Source organism: Epargyreus clarus, unplaced genomic scaffold (assembly GCF_041222505.1).
Source record: "Epargyreus clarus isolate Ecla_fem2 unplaced genomic scaffold, WU_Ecla_fem_2.2 ptg000015l, whole genome shotgun sequence".
Classification (NCBI taxonomy): Eukaryota; Metazoa; Arthropoda; class Insecta; order Lepidoptera; family Hesperiidae; genus Epargyreus; species Epargyreus clarus.
Genome location: NW_027332223.1, coordinates 5,275,326 through 5,286,287, shown reverse-complemented (window position 1 = coordinate 5,286,287; position 10,962 = coordinate 5,275,326). Strand labels below are relative to the sequence as shown.

At 34.6% G+C, this 10,962-nt stretch overlaps 2 protein-coding genes across 2 annotated transcripts; both read right to left on the bottom strand.

Annotated features, from left to right (window-relative positions):
* Nucleotides 1-130: 130 nt before the first annotated feature.
* LOC140747679 (sodium- and chloride-dependent glycine transporter 1) lies at nucleotides 131-5,482 on the bottom strand. The gene is made up of 12 exons (XM_073080212.1): nucleotides 5,251-5,482; nucleotides 4,661-4,792; nucleotides 4,425-4,579; nucleotides 4,280-4,347; nucleotides 3,941-4,073; nucleotides 3,670-3,804; nucleotides 3,491-3,594; nucleotides 3,013-3,250; nucleotides 2,566-2,694; nucleotides 1,475-1,675; nucleotides 1,060-1,188; nucleotides 131-307 (listed from the first exon to the last, which is right to left on the bottom strand). The coding sequence occupies exons 1-12, from the start codon at nucleotides 5,372-5,374 to the stop codon at nucleotides 173-175; spliced, it is 1,683 nt and encodes a 560-aa protein (XP_072936313.1). The 5' UTR covers nucleotides 5,375-5,482; the 3' UTR covers nucleotides 131-172.
* Nucleotides 5,483-5,859: 377 nt separating this feature from the next.
* LOC140747878 (uncharacterized) lies at nucleotides 5,860-10,801 on the bottom strand. Its single transcript, XM_073080497.1, has 9 exons — nucleotides 10,472-10,801; nucleotides 9,904-10,292; nucleotides 9,428-9,644; nucleotides 9,135-9,283; nucleotides 8,568-8,759; nucleotides 8,075-8,249; nucleotides 7,539-7,756; nucleotides 6,792-6,989; nucleotides 5,860-6,225 (listed from the first exon to the last, which is right to left on the bottom strand). The coding sequence occupies exons 1-9, from the start codon at nucleotides 10,575-10,577 to the stop codon at nucleotides 6,091-6,093; spliced, it is 1,779 nt and encodes a 592-aa protein (XP_072936598.1). The 5' UTR covers nucleotides 10,578-10,801; the 3' UTR covers nucleotides 5,860-6,090.
* Between the last annotated feature and the right edge of the window lie 161 nt (nucleotides 10,802-10,962).

The window sequence follows — 10,962 nt, the reverse complement described above, 5'->3', positions numbered from 1 at the left end:
ACATATAGGCATTTTTTGAAATAATGATTTAAGCACAAACTATAACAGAAACATTATAAAGGTAGTTACTTTAGATTCAAATCTAAATCACGAGAGGCATGGCATGGTAAATAATACAACAATGTTTTTAGTTAACAATTTATTTCGAAACTACTAAAAATACTGTTTTGAACTATTTAGGTGCAATGGGTTCCAGGTTATTGAGAATAACTGTTTGCTTTTGTCTGCGGGCGGCGTCCCACCGTGCTCGAATATCTGGCTCCGACGGGCCCCAGTCTTCATTCGGCTGACAACTTTCACGAACGCACTAAACATATAAAATGAAAATTAATAACAAAAGAGGTTTTAAATTGTATGAAACAATCTAGTAAAAGAGTAAGTAATCGTAGTAAGGAGACAGGAGATCGGTAGTGGCGAGTGGACGGAATAAGTAAAGTAAATAAAAAAATAATAGCCAAATGAGTCAAATCTTTTAGAAGAATAAATTTATAAACATAAAGAATACTCATGAATATACCAACGAGTGTATGCATGTTGTAAATGACATATTGTTGCTTCAATGCAATAGTACCACAAATAAAAAAAAAAATGTTTTTATTGCAAAAATGCAATCGTAAACCTTTATGCTTTTATATTTGAAAAGACTCCCATTGATTTTGCATTCTGAGCTACAAAACCCACGCAACCGTTACTTTTGAATTTTTGTTTTTGACACGCGAAATATAATCTAAGCCGTCATATTGTTAGTTGCGCTTCGACAAATGAGCTAAATGCACGTCTCTTTTGTACAAAAGTGTCACATCTCGAAAACTAATCTGTGTTATACATTAATTTTATAAAGGCACAAAGTACTTTTTTTTAATTAGCTCTCCTGTAAAAAAGTGTAACTTTGATTTGCGGTAGTTTTGAATGAAGCAGCGATATCCTTTGACAAGTATTCTAATAACAGAGTCCGAACTTTTTGTAAAATAATCTTGGGTAACAAACATTGGTCCTATTTGAACAAAATGTCTCGCAAATTTATAAACGGTAGAATACGGCAATTTTAAGTTAATATACTTCTAGCAAAGGTCCTTTCGATCGTAAGAGAAGTACAGCGCCGTAAATCGGAATGCAGACGACGGAAGATAGCGCCACAAACAAGCCAGCCAGCCCCGATGCATCACGCATAGCATACACGGTGATTATCTGAACAAATATTCAAAATTTAATTCACTCTTTTAAAATAATAATAATGATAATAGTACTCTTTATTGTACCAATAAAATATACATAAGGAAAAATACAATTTTAAAACAATACAAAAGGCGGTCTTATCGCTAAGCAGCGATAAAACAACCTTACGGCACAGTACAAATATGGATAGTTCATATTTGTACTGTGCTTACAGTGCGTACGGTGGATGTTAGGAAAAAAATATAGATATGTAGATTTAAACGTAATGTAGATAAATTGTAACGTAGTGAAATCTTACCAAAAGTAGGGCAGGAATGACGTATCTCCACAAAATTAGCCAGAATCCTCTTAAAGGCTTGCCAGTCATGAAGAGTACATCAGCACTGAGTCTGTTAGGTCCATATAAGTATACGGCCGCTGTGAGCTCCAACGCGCATACTATGGGAACGCTAGCGACGGCTACGTGGGCATCCAACAGCCCTATGATGTGAAGACCGCCCTGTTATTAAGTACATACATTGTTTAATGGCTTTGGCTTAATATAAAGTATAGTTTAAGTTACAAAAATATGAAATCGCTATCTTCGTAAATTCCACTCGTACCAGACATCCATGTGATTGTGACCGATCGCGGCCGCTCACGTTTTTGATAAACTATTTATAGAATAGGGGTTCTACCTGATATTGATTAGAGAAACCTCAGGATTAAAATCATCTCATAATTATGTAAGTCAACCAGAATCGACATTCTTCCGATACACAAGAATTGCCTCATGCCAGAAATAAGTGCAGTGGTGTTTCATCTGCCAGAATATATTCTTCTACTGCTTCTCAAAACGGTTTAGTTTGATCTGGTAAAAACAGTGGTCTGGTGACGAAGTGAACTTTGCTACCTAGGAAATATTGCATAATTTGGTAACGGTTACTACATAAATCTTGTTATTATGTTTTGAATTTTGAATACATATTTAGCATACCTATTTGTAACATGTACCTAACATGACAAAGTGAATTTCTAAAAATTGGTTCACTATTTCAATCTTGTACTAAATCTCCCGTTAATGTACACTTAACCTGTTAAGTGTTTGCAACAATGTTTGCAAGCCATTAAAGGCAGGTCATTACGTTCGACTTTCACACACATTGCTGGCCACTCGCTTTAATAGGCAACTCGACTATAAGGAAACTCACAGGCACCTATCAACATACATTTCAAAATAATTGTAGGAAACAGCTAACTGCCAGGAAGAGAGTTTTATCGTCAAACCTTATTCTTACTTTTGACATCATCATACTGTGTTTTGGTTTGATGTGGCAAGGCATACCCTTCCTTGGCAATCGGATAAATAGTATACTTACCGGTAACTGAATATAATTTTATAAAGCTTACCTCTGTCGTACATATAATTGACAGACAGAAAACGGCAAAACAACTTAGAAATGTGACCAGTCGTTTATGTCTTTTCAAATATGGAAACTCATCTAATACTCCAGCAATAGCGGCTTCTATCGTCACGAACTGGAATGAAAATCATAGTATCAATACATTTATAAGTAGTCTTTTTAAGAAATCGACCACAAATCAATCCAATGAAAACCGGTCCTAGAAAGGACCTAGACAGGTCCTAGAAAGGAACGATCATTGATGTGTTGCTACACATAACTACTAATCTGGAATGCCTTATGTATGTCAGAGACCTTAAACAGAGATGCGCAAACATGACCACTTTTATTAGATACAAAAAACATCTTAATGAGTCTAGAATTGAAATCATTAATCTCTGGAATCCATTCAAAATTAATGAGTCTATTCGATTTGTGGTTTTATTACTCTTACCATCGAATCGATGCCTAGAAAGAACAACATCACAAAGAACGCGATAGCCCAGAAGTTAGGTGCCGGCATCATGGACACAGCAGCTGGGTAGGTAACGAAGGCCAGCCCCGGGCCAGCAGTGGCAACTTCGGCTATCGGCACACCAGCACGCTTAGCGGCGAAACCCAGCACGGAGAATACCACGAAACCACCCCAGACACTGGTGGCGCTGTTCACTATTGGTACTATTATTGATGGTCTAAAATTTCAAAATAAATAATTAAAATGTAGTAATAAGTAAGTGAGTAGATAATTTTAAGACTATCGTTATTTTACTTAAATTCTCACTTTGAGTTTTGAAAAAGTTGCAGACGTTTCCAATCGATAAAATAATAATAGATAGAGTTATAGTTTTCTCATCTATAAAGCATAAGTGAAGCACGTAGTAAGCTAGGCATATAACTTTATAAGATACTGTCACATTTATAGTGTATACAACCGTAAATTATTATAATTGAATTTGTTGAAACTGGCCATGCTGATAAGACCTCCCCATCCTGGTCCCAAGGAGTAGAATATTTGTGTTGCAGCATCGGCCCATACCTTGAAGTATAAAAAGAAATACTAAGCCTTTAAAAATCTTTGCATAATATATCACTACTATAGACATGTACGTACTTTTGGTTTACATAATTGCTTCCAATCAGGAAGAACGAAGTAGAGAATCCCTTGCCAAGCACCCGGCAGAGTCACACCACGTATAAGTAATATACAGAGTATCAAGTACGGGAACGAAACGGTGAAATAAACGATCTGTGGAACATAAATAAAATGATTCTCAGAAGTCAAGTTCTCAAATTTGAAATTTACTTGTTCCATATTATGTACAGACGTGGCAACGTGCCAACAGCAGTTATTTTAGAGTGACATTTTACAGGGAAAAGCTTACCTTTCCGACACTCTTGACACCGTTGCAAATGCAAAGGTAAACGAGTACCCAACCGATCAAATTACACCAAAACACGGGCCAGACTATGCCACCGATCTCGTGTATATTTGGTGACATTCGCAGTAAACGTATGCTGAAAGTTTAAAAGAGTTAGTACAATTTTCTTTATTTCATTGCAACTAAAAGGTATCACAGCTACCACAAATAATGTATATTTGCGTTTTATAGCAGTATAGAGCGGAATACAACAGTTTGTCTATTGGAAAATGTGATTTTCTTTTCTGCTTCTATACTGAAGTGTATAAGAAGGTATTTGAACGTGGTTTTAAAAAACCTTACTGGAAAAATTCATCTTCTGGAGTCGTGACTGAAACGTTTGAAATCAACGATGTTCTATTTCCAGACATCTGAAATGTGAAAATATAATATTACCCTTTAATATTTAAGCAAATAATAAGATTAAGCAATATATTATCGTTAGTACCTCCATACATCTGTCTGTATTCCAAGGATTTCCGCAATCTTTCCACGGCAGTGGAGAGTTGAAAGAATGATAAATGTAGAGTATCGGATATGACATAATTGTTGCAAAGTATGTAATGCATATTACGTTTGTAATGACCATTGTGTAGCCCGCACCTGCAATATTCAATAATGTTTAATGCAAATATGATATAAGTTCGCGAAAGATTAAAAACAATAGTTGAATAGACATAATACCTTTGAATAAAGGAGTTATGTTGAAGACTGAAACGCATCCTGCACTCGCAAACTGTCCGAGCGTAGTCTCCAAATATACAAGAGGAATTCCACATATAAACAGAGTTATGAAGTAGGGTATGAGAAATGCTCCTGAAATTGTACAAAAAACGCATGCGTCAAAAAGTATCATGTTGTATAGCTCGAACTAAGTTTATAAAAAATCGTTAGGTAAAATTTTACATCATGAATATAGTAAGTCAAATAGTTGAGAAATAAATTACTCCGCAGATATACGATAGTAATCGCATAGCTCATAGCATTAAGTCCGCTTTTAGGTATATGAAGAATAAATAAATAAATAAATAAAAATAGTAAATTATATTAATACATAGATATTTTTATTACTTAAATCATGAATAATGTGGAATGGAGTTCTGTGACTGACTACCACTATTTACTTTTTCAGTTACTTGTATTCGGACATTCCATTCTTTCCTTTTAGCATGAGCTAAAAATAAGACCGGGTGGTCTCTTGCTAAAGATATGTACTTCGTTATCTACTTAAAAAATATATTTACGATAGAGTACAACTAAAACATTAAACTTACCGCCTCCATTCCTATAGCACAGATACGGAAATCTCCAAAGATTGCCGATACCAACAGCATAGCCCAAACATGACAGCAGGTATTCCAGCTGGCTGCCCCAGTGTTCGCTTGTCCTTCCCGCCATTATATACAACTAAATCATGGCCGGTACGAGGCTAGTACATCTGGGTGACCCTCGTCAAGGAAATTGAGGATGTAACTGTTTAATGTTTATTGAACTGTCCATTGTGGGGTCTATTTCAAGACTTTACTGATCCAATAGCAAACATTGCATATAATTGACCCACTCGTACCTTTATAACAATTCCTAGAAGGTAATAGTAGACCGTTTTCCTTGGGCATGAGTTCAAAAAATTATATAAGTTGTAAATACTTCCTAAGTTGTCTTGATAATTTTCATTTTCTCTATACTCAAGGACTACTATGGACTACTATACTCTTTGGTCTATACAACCTCCAATAGTTTGGCCTAAACAAGTAAACATCCTGTACTCCAAAAGGGGACAGGTGTCCAGGAGCGGGATAGTAATGGGATATATATATATATATATATATATTATGCTATATATTATGTTTTAGTGAAGATATAATAAAACTCAACTCTATTTTATAATATAATGTCTTACAAGAATTTCAATTTGAATAATCCACATTTCAAGAGTTATTAATTTAACAGTAAAACTAACATAATCAAGACCATAATATAATATAGGTTCGTATATTAATAAAGCTTCTTAAATAGCTAAAACACAATGCGAGATTGCAGAAACTGTACAATTGCACTGCAAATTTTATAAACAAGAACACTGGTTAAGTATAGTTACTATTTTTCGTTTAGAGTCAAGCTCGTAAAGTGTCAATACCGAATCCAAAATGGCATGTTAAGTTATCTGGTGGCATTTGTCGTGAAGAAGTCGGGTCGTTCTCTTGCTTCGGCTTGGGGGTCTTAGGCGGCGCTTGAGTATATTGTATTATCTAAATTTGAAAATATTCTTATTACTCATAACAATGATAAGAACCTTTCATACAGGTATCTATATATTCAGAGTAAGGACCCTATATAAAGTAACTCGACATAAGTGGCTACAGCCGCCCATGAACATCTGTAATCAACCCCAGATAGGATTAGATATTCCTACCTGAGGTCGGCCACAGATGCGCCGCCACTCCTGAGGACTACGCTGGAACGCCTCGGAAAAGTATGTCTCCCTTACCACACTTCAAACATGAACACAGCAGCGCTTAACACTGCTGTTATAAGCCAAAAATAGGTGTGGCGGTGGTGCCACTGGAGTCGAACCACATAGGGTTCTACCACCTTCCAAAAAAAATTTATAAAATACCGGAAGTTTCTAAGCAAGAAATACTACTAAATTAAGAAAGAAAGTAAGATCTATGTCGTTTTGTCGGACTTCATAAGAAAAACAAAACTACTGGTGCCATACCAAAATACACATGAGTCAAGGCTCAATAGTGGGATTCTACTGATATTTATGACCCAACACGAAACATTTAGAAACAAGAATTCCAAGAATACTAGCCGATAGGTCACCATCACCCCAATGTATCGCATCATTTGTGCCAAGAGAGTCGTCCCAATGGAAATGCTGGGACTGCTGGCTCCAGTCTGGTCTTTTGAGACCACATCTGATTGTTGCTAGGTTAACTCTGTATTCACCCGCGGGTCTTATTGACAACGCACTCTTCTTCTCCGTTTTGCCTTGTTTTGCCGCATAGGTCTTAAAATATATTAGGATGAGTTAATTTTATAAGTAGTGAGGTGTACGAGTCAGTTTTCACATTAATCAAGAATGTGACTATAAATATTATAAAATTATAAAGTAAAACTCCTAATAATAAAATGTAAAGAACATCTTATATATAAAATTCTCGTGTCATAATGTTAGTTACCGTACTCCTCAAAAACGGCTTTACCGATTTACACCAAATTTTATATGCATATTCAGTAGGTCTGAGAATCGGCTACTGTCTTTTTTTCATACCCCTAAGTGTTAAGGGTTGTTCATCCTTAACATTTTTTTATTTATATGGCAACACAATGTTTGCCGGGTCAGATAGTAATATAGTAATAGAATAAACGCTAATCGCTTAGTAAAGAACGTTAGTTTTCCGGACGAATGTCTGAGAAAATTATGCAAAACTCAAAAACGTATAAATTTATTCACGTTATTTTCCTTCATCGTTAAAATGATGAATCAATTTTTATCTTAGACAATTATTGGAAGCAAAATTTATTTCATTGTGCTAGGATTGGTCAGCATACATACCACTGTATAAACAAGTCTGATGGTAACGACCGTCCTAAAGGTATCCCTCAGAGCAACGAGATCGGGACAGAATATCCTGACAGTTGGTTCCTGAAAGTTCATCACTTTGTTCCACTGGATCTTGTTGCTCTCAAACGTCGTGTAGTGGTGGATCTCCCGAGTATCTTTCATGGTAGGACGGTTGTAAATATCAGATTCGTGTGATGATGTCGCACTATCTGAAATAGACATCAAAATGTTCAGGCTACAGCATTTGGTCTTCGTCATTTATGATTCTTGATTTAAATGGTTATTTTTATGAGATATGTAAGTCTAAGTGAAATAAGACTAGAATCTATGAAATATCTTAGATGACACAACTTTATACATTTTATAAATAGGTGACACCCAAAATTAAATAGGATTCCTACATAGGAACCATAACTAATTCTCAATAATAATAACCTCTACTGGACTCTAATTATTCTCTCCAAGTAAATAAAATGTATATGGTTAATACGGAAATATATGTAAAAATGTCAATGGTTATCACTTACCAACAATTGGTTTACTTTCAACAACAGATGGCATTTTGGATAATGGCCACTCATCATCTTCTGGGGGTGGTAACATTTCAATTAAGGAATCATTTCCCCTATACATAAGGAATCTTCTTCTTGTAGAGTCCAGTAGAGGAAGTTCTAACTCTACGTGAAATGCTGTTGTAGCTCCCTAAACAATATATGTATTAGGTATTTATGTATTATACAGCTGTACATGTGGTATTTCTAGACCCCATTAATTGGATATGAACATATCTAGTATGCTTTGTCTAACGGTCCATCCATTAGTTACTTAAGGATGATTTTGCTAATTTGTGATCCAAAAGTAAGGTAGGTTATGTAGGTAGGTTACGTAATTAATTAATGGCTCCTAAGCTGTTCAGAAAGTTTTCATTAGAATAAGAAATATATACCCATTGAAGTGTGAAACAAAGAATATTTAATCTATCTATCTATCAAGATATAGGTAAGCAACATCAGTTGATACCTTTTCTGGTTTCGGTGGTTGAGCCACAGACATGATGCGGAATACAGTGAAGTTGAAGTAAGTTGCTCTTAGGTCATCAGGATGAGGTTCAAATGGGTCTATAGACCGGTCTGTGGGTAGAACTTCACGGGAATCCAACCATTGTAGATGAGGCAGTCTCATTAGAGTTGTTCTTGCGTATCCCGCACAGACCTATGACATAAGTCGAAGTTTAGTTGTGTTTTTGAGCACTATTGTGTAAAACAAAAGTCTATTTTATTTTTCTTAAACTCGTACGTTTATTACTTTAAAGTTATTATTTATTTGAAAATGATAAATCTTAAAAATAATATAGGTAAACTATATGAATCTCAGTTTAATTAACTAATATATAAGCCAATAATAAAGCTCTACTCGTACATATAATTGCATAGAACAAGGACAGCTTTGTTCAAAATTTCTAAATGTCGTTTCTTTATCTAAAGCAACATATTTTATAAGCATCTAAGTTTTGTAGTAAACATGTAACTCGATTACAGCGCCATCTATGGAAGCGAGAGTACACTATTTCTAATTTAGCTCGCATACCGCACACGGGTTCCCTGCGAGACTCAACGACTTGAGACTCGGCAGCACTGCCAAAGCATCAAGTACTGGTTCTATGTCATAGATGTCGTTGTCAGTCAGATCCAAGACGGACAAGTGGTGCGGTAGCCTGGATAAACTTCCAACACTGTCTATGAAAAGTAAAACAAAATTATTTTGATATGAAAATAAATACTATGATACCTTTTTACAACTTTCAGAAAATGACCAGTACTACAATATAAGCAAGTAAGATGAGTAAAGAAATTATTAGAGTTATAGCTTTTTAAAAATACCTGTGGATAAAAAGTTTCTTCCCAATCCTAAGTAAAGTAAGTCCACAGGTAAATATTCAATAAAGCCTTCAACGTTTGCTATACGATTAGCCTGAAGCTCAAGAAATCTAAGGCCAGGTGGTATGAACTTTGAATCAATTTGTTTAATGTAGTTTCCGCACAAGTTGAGTGTAATTAATTGTTTTAATTCATTCAAACTTTCGTCTACATTTGTCATCTGGAAGTGTTTTCGAAGGCATTGAGAATCGATAACGAGCAAAAAACCTACTTATACGAAAAGTTTTTTTCTTACACATATTTTAACAATAATCTTTAACGAGATTTTTGTATAATGCTCAGTTAAACGAGTTTCGTTTACATTCTAATCCCATGAACGAATTTACTGACTGAAATTAAGTTCCAATGTAATTCTTTCTTTTACAAAATGCAATTTATTATTAATTATTATGTCTGAGTATAATAATAACTATGGATACCTCAGCATCGTTAAGTCTTAACACGGATATCATTTTTAAATCTTTCTTCAACATCTCACGGTCATTTACTAGAACAGCCTTTTTAATTAGAAAAATGATATCATCCGTAATGGAATTTGCACTATGAAAACATGTTTTTCCTTCTTCGTTTGCAAACTTCTCATTATCCCAAAGAGTAATAGGTAACATTATTTCCCATTGTTCTTTTAAGCTGATATCTGATTTATTTTCAAGGAATCCATTTAGGATACTTTTTTCTATTTTGCTTTTTAATGCTTCAGAAAATGTGATTTTAGGAATATACTCTCTTCTACACCGTTGCTTGTGATATCGTCCCGCGTCTTCCAAAAGTGTCCATTCTATGCCAGTTTCTATTCGTGTTTGATATCCTAAAATACTTAATTCATAAAATTATTGATCTTCATGGAGAAAATGTAATTTTAAACTAGAAAGGATTTCTGACAAAAATCGAGTTTTAAATAGAGTTCTTAGGATGCATAAGTTTTGAAAAAGGTAAGATACACATAGATAATAATCGGTAGACACATATTTTTCCATATTTTCCTACCATCAATGGCATCTTCAGGAACATAATTAAGGCTAGCGTCGCTAATTTCCGGCCGAAGGACTGGCGGTGGAGGTTTTTTCACAACTTCTTTGGGTTTAGGTGGCATTTCTTTGATGTTATAATAATATCATGAAACATCCATATAAAATAGGAAAAATGTCACCAAATATTATTTGAAGTTTGAAGATTTAAAAAGTATTTATTTGCTCAGAAATCATAAGTAACAAAAATATTATTTTTTCCTCATCTTTGAAATTATTCATTTCATAATAGCATATAATTAAAAGTTTGTAATAGTTATAGTATAAAATATCGTTCCTAATTTACTATATTATATGATTATTATTTAGATACAAAGCAATGTGATTTTCTGTATTTTCAGGCAATGTCGGTAAAGCAGTTTTTTAATAATGTACGGTATCTTCCGCTAGAGGTCGCTGTAGGTAGTTTTCTTATGCCTACTATTTTAATGAAATAAGGTGTGAATTTGC

Coding starts and splice junctions, on each gene's coding strand:
- LOC140747878 (XM_073080497.1), bottom strand. CDS start 10,577: ATGCCACCTAAACCCAAAGAAGTTGTGAAAAAACCTCCACCGCCAGTC. Junction 8,760..9,134: donor TCGCAGGGAACCCGTGTGCG/GTATGCGAGCTA, acceptor CTTATGTCATAG/GTCTGTGCGGGATACGCAAG. Junction 6,226..6,791: donor GGGGTGATGGTGACCTATCG/GCTAGTATTCTT, acceptor TTTCAAATTTAG/ATAATACAATATACTCAAGC.
- LOC140747679 (XM_073080212.1), bottom strand. CDS start 5,374: ATGGCGGGAAGGACAAGCGAACACTGGGGCAGCCAGCTGGAATACCTG. Junction 3,595..3,669: donor AGCAATTATGTAAACCAAAA/GTACGTACATGT, acceptor TTATACTTCAAG/GTATGGGCCGATGCTGCAAC. Junction 2,695..3,012: donor TTCTAGGCATCGATTCGATG/GTAAGAGTAATA, acceptor TTTTCATTCCAG/TTCGTGACGATAGAAGCCGC.